This window comes from Oculina patagonica, chromosome 12, assembly GCF_052425735.1.
Source record: "Oculina patagonica isolate OP01 chromosome 12, crgOcupat, whole genome shotgun sequence".
Classification (NCBI taxonomy): Eukaryota; Metazoa; Cnidaria; class Anthozoa; order Scleractinia; family Oculinidae; genus Oculina; species Oculina patagonica.
In genome coordinates, this window is record NC_135769.1 from 27,481,659 (window position 1) to 27,491,288 (window position 9,630).

At 39.9% G+C, this 9,630-nt stretch overlaps 1 protein-coding gene across 1 annotated transcript; it reads left to right on the top strand.

The window, feature by feature from the left end:
• The first annotated feature begins 39 nt into the window (after positions 1–39).
• On the top strand, positions 40–9,379 carry LOC144632829 (uncharacterized). The gene is made up of 6 exons (XM_078491568.1): positions 40–270; positions 3,173–3,241; positions 4,049–4,084; positions 4,938–5,012; positions 6,480–6,574; positions 7,204–9,379. Exons 1-6 carry the CDS (start codon positions 199–201, stop codon positions 8,063–8,065), a joined length of 1,209 nt encoding a protein of 402 aa, XP_078347694.1. The 5' UTR covers positions 40–198; the 3' UTR covers positions 8,066–9,379.
• Positions 9,380–9,630: the final 251 nt, after the last annotated feature.

A 9,630-nucleotide genomic window follows, 5' to 3' on the forward strand; every position in this document is an offset into this window, starting at 1 on the left:
GTAACACTTCGGAAATGTTTGGAAATTGAAATTCCATGATAAATATTTATGCAGGTTTGCACGGAAAGGCATTCGCTTATTCGCTAGTTCCGGGTCATGAAGTTTTGGGAAAGTTTGCAGGAAGATGCTAATAACTTGATCACAGCGGATTCGAAACGCGAAGTGACGTAGACGTGGATAAGAAAAGTGGCAAAAATTATGTCTAGTACCGAGCAAACCCAACTTCACTTCGAAGGAGTGCTCGAGAAGGCTGGCAAAAGGTTCTTTGAGGTAGGTCTCTTACGACTTACAGGAGTTTAATAACATATCAAAGTAGATCGATCTGTATCTAACAATATCAGCCAAAAGATTTTACGTATTTTAAAATGCCTTGTAAGATGATATCGAACGAAAACAGAGATTCAATTTTGTAGAGAAGGCGAAGCGACAGCCGTTTACGTTTGGCTTCTCAGAGGATTCAAGTCGACAAGAAATCGAAAGAACAGCGCAAAAATTGGCGACATTACCAGCGGGAGATCAAAGGTGGTGATCTGATTATCACGCCTTCAGAGTCTCTCTAAAAGATAATTTGCGTGTAATAATGATCTAGGCGAAATTGGGATGAGTTACGTACAAATATTTAACCTAATAAATGTTGTAAATGGCACCTCGAGTAAATATTCGTAAAGTTTGCTGAAGCAATATTTTGATTTAGCTTTCGACTGAAACATGCAGTGAACAATTGTTTATTTCTCGTCCTTCCCTTAATCAGCTTAATTTGGGTGGCCTTTTAGGGGCAAATGGTAACTTAAGACGAGCCGAAAACATCGTTTAATGTCTGCAACTTGACATGCAACGTTAACGATTATGTGCGATGCCTTGTTGACTTCCGCCTTACTCCTACTCTTCCCCAGGGGATACGATTCAGCTTAAATTAAAGAGATCTTATTCTTTTACAGTAAATACAACTGGTAGTACTGCATTTTCTTGCACACATTTAATACAGCGATGTTAGCTAGATTTTCTAGTCAATATATCTATCACATCTACTGAGGGCTACTAAATATTTGTTATTTACAAATGACTTATAATTTTAATTGAGTGTCCTCGATTAACTGGAAATTAAGACACATGTAATATAAGGCATAGAAACTTATATAAAGTGTTTCTGGGATTGCTTTTGCACATTACCATGATTGTTTCAAAATCACCTGGCAGTGGGTAACCCAACAATATATACTGTTTTGCAAATTATTGGTCCAAAACAACAATGCAATTTAAGCTTTACTGAGGCCTTTTAAGGGGGGTAGCTGTGTCCCAATGTCGCATGCTTCTAAGCACCGATGTCACCTAGCCGACAGCTGTAAATTAAATGCCGCTGTCGTTTTTCCCGCTATTGTGTTGCTGTTGTGCAGCTGTGTCGCTGTCGCATTTCAGTGCCGTTATGATGTCGCTTGTCAATGTTAAAATGTTGCTGTGTCGCCAGAATTCAGGGTCATGTTGCTTTTCGCGTTTACCCCGTTGGAAGGCCTCTTTACTGAAACTCAGATACTGAATAAAATAGACTTTTTAAATTATATCAAAGTAAGAATCACCGAAATACTAAGCCTACTAACTTCTACAAGGGAAAAATGCCAGCGGCGCTCGTATGCATGACTTGACCTTCTATAGCAGATGCTGTGTAACTTGGAGAAGATTCAATTATTCAGTTATTTTCTTCTAAGGGCTCAATTAGTTTAATACTGACAATATTTTGAACTCATGATCAGTCAACTTCCTTACTGAAGCTTCAGTCCTGTATAGAATCCCCTGGTGGGGAAACTTCCATAACGAATGTACAAGGATGCACATCATTTTGCTTTGGAGTATGTATATATTAGTCTCACCTAGTCTCACTTAGGGTATTCAGGACAGAACACCAATATTTTTAGCTGTCAAGGTTTCTTTAAGGGTTGCGCGTGAAGAAATAAAAACAAATATACCACTTTATTATTCAAGAAATGGGCGCGCTACCCATAAATGGTCAAAATGCTAAGGTTATCTGTCATCCGTACATAACAGATATCCTGAGATATACGTAGGTTGCGAAGATTCGTCCAGTGTCTTGTAACGTGCTGCATTCGAATTACACTTTTTCTATCTGCAAAATGTGTTTCATTGATACTTTGTTGAATAATAAAACAATTATCCTGCTCAGAATATCGTCTGATACTTTTAGCCAACTTGACCTATATACTCGGCCTACGGCTTCGTCGGCTAAGTGTCAGGTGATATTCCGCGCAATTTCGCAGGATAGTTGTTAAATAGCTCCCATTTGTCTGTGTTTTAAAATTATATCTCTTCGGGCATAGAGGTCAAAAAGCTTAAGCCATGCCCAAATTGGTCTTCTTTAGGTGTCTAAGTCAAATTTTGTAAATGAGCATCCCATGCCTTACATTAGAGTTCCTCCCTATCTCGAGAAGACCCACCAAACAGTATTTTAAGGGGTTATTCAAGTGAAAATTTAAGAAAGAAATGTAGTGACCTTCTGTAGGTATGTGAAATAGATACCATTTTCTATCAAAGGTATATGAGAGGGTAAGGGTTTTCTGACTTAAAGGTATATGACAGGGTAACTGGGTTTGGACCTTTGGGTGGAGCCTTCCAGTATAAAAAATGTTTAACGTAAGTACACTTGTGAACACAAGGTTTCCATATAATTTTGTGGTCAAACTGTGGTACACTTGGGCTCAAATGTGGTAGCTTGAATGCCAGGCTGCCGGGCTGGGCCTCCTTACAGCTGTATCTCAGCATGGCCATGAACAAGTGAAGTAGCAGAAGATGCTAAGCAACTGTTCACACTATTATGATGGGACAGTTTTTGGTAGAAGGACGAATCAAAAATGGGAGGGTGGAAGGGGGGAGGGGGTGAGGAAGTGACCTAACCCGCCCCTATTTTTTCTCCGCACATCTCCCCAGCTAAGTGAAAAAAAATGACATTGTGAAGCCCTGGTCACTGAAAAGTCTGGGTGCTGACTGGCTGCCCACGACGAGGTACCCCCAGTGTTGTGTTCACCTGAATTTCCTCATCCTTAATTGGTTGTGCTCACATGAAGCCCCTACTCACAACACCTAAATGTTGCACAGTTAGATTATGAATCAACCAATAGTTCTTATCGTTGTGTTTTTTTATTATTGTTTGTTTATTTATTAGGGCTTTAGAAAAAGATGGTTCACACTAGATGGGCAGGACTTAACATATTTCAAGGCTGCAGAGAAAACGGTGAGGGAAACAATCTGGGTTTATTACCTTCACTCGCACATTCATTACCTATCATTACTAAAAAGCCACTCTCTTTTTGCCCTCAATTGCATATCCTCCTAGAGAGAGAAAGAGATTCCATACTTGGAATACTGGTGATGAACCTCTTCAGAGATCTGGCATGTAGTGTCTCTGATTGGCCATGTTGTTCAGTCATAATATTTTTGACACAAGTAACGACCAATCACAAACGCTACATGGATTTCTGTAGAGCCACGTCATCAGTATGGAACGTTTGGCTCGAATGACGAACTCAAACTTCTTTCTTGCAAGGGAACCCCAGTTCCAGAGTTTCTCTTTTTTTTAGTGTCAGAACAGTTTTTTTCGCATCAGTTAATAAAGAAAGAAGAAAGAAACCCTCTGGGAGTATGGCACCTTGTGAGTAGAGATGGCTGTTTAGGTGTCATTTTTGCAGCATATAAAGGCGATGTGTGCATATAAAATCATCCCAGCAACTTTGTTCACTGATAATTTTCCATTAAAAACACTTAAAGTGATACAGTTCTTTAAAAAAGCAAGTCTGGGATACAGGTAAGGATTTTCGGTTTATTGTCTAGTATAGGGTTGCAAAATCAGCTGAATATGGTCTGGGGCACACCCCACCCAAAAATATACAGAGTACCCTTCCTGGGACACTGACACTTCATTCACTGATTTTGACTGATTCAAACACCACCAGTAAACTGTGTTTGTATTGTGGAGGCTGTTCAAGTTTATTTCCTTTAATAATTCTTCATGATCATCTTTACCGTTAAATTTTTTCTACAGGAGGAGAATTACCTTGGAACCATCAACTTAAGCCAGGTAACTTCTCTTTATTCATGGTATTAAATCGCGTAGGTTACCGGACGGGAGGGAGGGATGACAATCAATTCTTGCAAGTATTCCCTGTGTCACGCTTTAGTAGCTTTCGTGGAACGACCTTCTCATCCGCGAGATCGATTTCACTTGAAATTGCACACTGATTGCACCGCCTAACCGGCTTAGAAACACGATACAAGGTAGTTTTATGGAAAGCAATGCAGTCAATATTTCTACTTAGGCAGAGGAAATGAAATACTAAAGCATTTTCACTCGCTGAATCATAATCTTCCAATTTTACCTTTGTATTTTTAAGAGCTTTCGCACATATTCGTTTCAGCAAAGACTGACAAATCACACGCTGGTGAAAGACAGTCGCCAACATGACATCACCGATTTTCTTTTAGCACAAACATTTAAAGAAAATGTAGGGCAGCCAGTGAGGAGATTAAACATTTCAACTAAAGCGTAGATGAAAATGGTTAAGTTGGTCTTAAGGGCTGCTCAGTGTTGCTTGCGTTAGTCAAGCTTGCTGGGCCCATTTGCCCAAAGACTAGATAACTCTATCCACAAGATAAATCACTATCATTATCTAGCAGATAGCGTAGTTTGTTTTGCTTCCATTTCACCTCTCAATAGCCATTTATCCAATGGGTAGTGTTATCCACCCTTTCAATTTCAATGTTATCCACCCTTTCAATTGTAAAGCGCCATGAGCAATTAGTGGATTTTGGCGCTATAAAAATACTTTTTATTATTTATTATTTATAATCTGGGGGGCTCGCTCCTTAAACTAGCGGCCTGTTGTGAAAATATCCCGGCCGTAAATGTTCTTACTGTATTTTATTTTTCCAAGGTCAAAGCGGTTAATCCCGTGAAAATGGTGAACAATGGCTTCCAGATTCTTACCAAGAACAGGACGTACACATTTGTAAGTTTTAAAATGTGCTGTGTTCAGACAAAAAGGTAACGGATGGAAGTAAGAACATTTATTTCGTTGTTTCGTTTGGAGTGCAAAACCCCACCCTACGCTTGCAACAGCTGTTACCTGCGACCTAGTCCGTTCCAGACTCTCAGATTGTATTAAACGCGCGGGCGAATAAAAAAGGTCGAACTTGTTTTCTTTCTTCCTGATGTTGTTTTTGCTAGTTACGCGTTCTGAGAAAGAATGGACTGCGGATAGTGTAGACTATGACAGGTTTAACTGGAGAAACAGGGGCTTTTATTTTATTGCAGTTATTACAGGTTACGACCATGGGGAATTTAATAAATAGTTGTGATGCTTTGTGCTATAAGCAAACTAAAAGTGACTTAATCACAACCTTTCGTAATTGAATTAGCTACTGCTACGTGTCTTTCGGTTTCAGCAACCTGGAGGTCAATATCAATTTTTATAATCGTTTAACATCCGACTTAGTGCTTTTCCATGTATAAAAGAAAACGAAACTTATATTCAGCAAACATCAGTTTGTAGTCTCTTTCTTATATTTAAATGTACGCATTAACATTAAAAAAAGAGTCGTGACAGTCAAAATATGCAATTCTTATAGTTTGATAGAATAATGATTTTAAATGTGACTGCGAAAATCGATGAAACTATATAAACCCGTTTCAGACGTTCCTATAACATACTTACTTCTAAGCTCATATACGGGATGTAAGCAATAAACCCTAAAAAATAACGTTTCGGTAATATACTGCCGCTTTATCAAGGAGGTGGTGAATTGACTGTAGCCCCGGGGGTCTCTCTGAACAAATACCGTAGAATTCCGGTTATAAGCCCCCCCGCTTAAAAGCCCCCCCGGTTATAGGCCCATCATCCTGAAAACAAAAAAATACATCCGGTTATAAGCCCCCCCGGATATAAGCCCCCCTCTACCAGATGACAGTACTGAATAGGGCTAAATGTTGCTTTATTATGTGCTTTTAACTTAAAAACGTATTGTCATCAACACTCCCGTGGCTCGTTTTGAAACGTTTTTTTCATTCCGCTTATAAGCCCTCCCGGATATAAGCCCCTCCGCTTATAAGCCCACCCAAAACCCCTTACGAAGTTGTATAAGCCCAGGGCTTATAACCGGAATTCTACGGTAGTCCGCAACGAGCCACAAGCGATCGAGTTGACTATCGCTTATATAGAAAGAGAGGGCAGACAGTTTTGGGTATTTTTTATCTTTCCCTTTCAAGGGAAGTGCGCGCACCGTCGTGGCCTTTTAGCGAATTGTTAACGCCGTATAGGGATAGGCAATAAAATAAAGGATTTGCACCGGAATACGATAAGAAAAAGACGTATATGTCATGAACGGTCATGAAAGTGAAAAGTTGATCGTTCTGCAATTGTCACTAATGTAAGCATCATAAAGGATCGCATTAATGTGAGATTTTTGTGACTTTTCAGGCCGCTCCTACGCCCGAGTTACTTACGGACTGGATGAGTGTGCTCAGGCAAGCCATGCAACTGCAATCTTTTGAGAGGCGCAGGAGCCAAATGAGGTAAGAAAGGTGAAAACGTTACAAGTCAGAAATGTGAATGTAAACTATTGAAAAATATTGAATAACAAACAGTAGCACGGAAAACCCCAGCCCATTAGCCTTAACTGAATGGTCTCGCGCTAGGATGTTACTTATATAAACAGTAGCACATGAAAGTAAAGTAAGGTTTCATCCGCACTTTTAATCCAGAACCACCTTACCAAGTTGAATAAACAGTACAACATGAAAGTACTGCCCAATAGCTTTCATTTTCATAGTCACACACAGGGTTTCCATCCACAGTCTTCAAAGTTAGAGTCATTTAAAAAACCAAAATAAACAGTACCACATGAAAGTGCTGTTAATAGTTTTAATCGATTTTTAATGGCACACACTCGGTGTTTCATCTACATACAGCAAAATAAACAGAGCCACATGAAAGCACTGCTCAATAGCTTTCTTTTTATTGGTCACAAACTATGGCCATTAAACTTAAATTAGACTTGAAAGTAAGAATTATGCTGTAGAATATAAAAAGCACAACATGAAAGTACTGCTCAGTATAGCTTTCATTTGAACTGTCACACACTAAGGTTTCATCCAAGCTTTTGACATTCAACCTGTAATGACGAGTTGTTCCTCGATTCCAGCTCTCAGAGTTCCACTGACTCGCAGTACGAGGAGGTCCCGAACCGACCAAATCGAAGCCTCAGTGATGCGAGCTACGATGAGGACGATTCCGAAGCTATGTATTCTTGTGTTGGTGCACCCAGTGGTATAAAACCTCTAGGGCAACCCACTCAAGCACCGGGAGAAATGTACAGCATGGTCGGCGCTGCGACTATGCCGAGGGCAAAAGGAGATGAAACTAATGTTGCAATGTACGAGTTAGTCGGATCGAGACCACCTTCGAAATCCGCGCCACCCACCTATGAAATGGTCCAATCTGCAAAGAAAAACTCGCCCTCGGGGACTATACAGGAGAGCGCTCAAGAGACCGTGGAAAGCCCAGATTTGTATGTAAATTCTCCCCCAGCAGAAGAGGAGAATACAGAGCTTTATGCGTTGGTGCAGGAGCCGGGTGTTAAGCAACAGACAAGCGCAAAGATGTCGGACAACAATCAAGGCGGTACTTCTCCACAGAAGGGAGAAGATGAAAGACAGAAACCCGCTGACATTTACAGCGTACCGAATATCAATAGAAAGCAAAAGCTATCGGCCCGAGGTCTTTCCATCATATCAGAAAGCGCGGACTCTGGTGATGAGCTTGATCCCGTGACCACCCCCGAGGAAATCGCCCCTCCTCTCCCTCCCAAGTGCGAGGAATCGTTTGCTATCGATGAGATAAAGCGATTCTTGGAAGAAACTAAGCTGGAGGATGCGGAAAACGAGAAAAATCAGGAGCAAACAGATGGAATAGACGCGGAAGATGTCTTCCCAGATCAAAAAGTTTCTGCGTTTCAGCAGCTAAAAGAGTTTCTACAGAGACTTGATTCAACAGAAGCAGAATAAAAGTGTAGAAGAATTTTCTTAAATCTCAAGACTATATTTCCTGTACAAGTTTATTTTGTCTCGTTGTAGGAGGTAAAAGATACAGGAAGACAAAGTTTTTAATAGTATAATGTATGATGTATGATATGCAGTAAGCCCATACCTCTCTGAAACCTTTGTTTTCATTCGCTCGTCGACCGTATTTCTATTTGGCTAGGGGCATTGTTGTGACCTGTTATCTGTTGCTTCAAGAACCAATGGCATGTCTCGTTCCAAGAGGTAGTGGGCTCATCATTTGGAGCGTCTCTCGATTGACTGTTGACTTTCTACATTAAGTTAAAAAACTTGTGTAACGTCCGTAGCCAATCAGAGCGAACAAGCTGGTTGTCAATCACTCAGCAGCAAAACCAAAACCAATCGTCACTTGGTTTTCGCGTGTTTTCTGCGCCTGCCTCGGGTTGCACGACTCTGCCTCGCGTTCTGATTGGTTCTTATAATATTTGCGTAATTGTGATCAGATAGACGTGGTTACTTAGGATTTCCTTTTTACGACATTATCAGTTTAAATGTCCTTCTAAAGTATTTACAGAGAGGAGAAAAAATGCTGTTACGACATAAGTTAAATTACTGTAGTTCGTACGTTGCAGTGAACTCCCCTCCCTGACACTCTACGTACAGACTTATTAATTTAATTATTTTAATAAGCTCGCCTGTCTCTGATTATCCTATCCCAGGCTTTTGGCTAGCAAAAAAAATCGATAATTCCGTTTTTCAAGGAAGCAGGCTGGCTCTGATGGGGTGACGAGAAGTACCTCGATTTTTAGTGACGTACTTTCACCAAGAAAGTTATACCGTACCACTGACAAAGTTTTTTGTTTAATTTCGAGATTCTTTGAAAATCTTTTGATGGGTTCCGCGTATGACTTTTATGATCATTGTGTAGACAACCGCTGCCCAAGATGAAACGTCGTATTTATCATTAACCAAAACAATCTTTGTTAAGGATGTAGTATTTGTTTGTCGTTGAATATTGTCACGAAAAGGCGTTACACAAACCCTTATTTAAGAGAAAAGGGATTTATTTGTGATTATACCTTTAAAGCAATATTTTTTATTTAACTTTCAGGAGATGTACGTTTTCTATTTTTATAAGTTTTGTAGGTGTAAAGTGACTATAAATAACGTTAGCGTATATTTTTGCAATTTGTAATGGTTGTATATTTCCCGGAATGGAAGCAAACTAGTTTATCGAAAGCAATGGAATGAAGTTACTCTATTTTTTAATATGGAATATTTTGCTTAGTTTTTTAACTAATAAAATCATGAAGCTAACAAGCTAGTGCTTACGAACCTGAGGACTTCGAGCAATTTTGGATGTAAAAGACAAGCTCAGCAAACAAAGTATGGAACTAGGACCGTGAACTGTTCCTGACACGAAATACTAACGCAACTTTGAAACCCGTATTTATAAACATTAGGACATATCGTGCAATAACGAACACTACAATTTCCCCCCCCCCCCTCCCCTATTTGATTGCTCGGACTAATTTTTGTTTCATGATCACTCTGCGGTCTTTGGTGAGGTT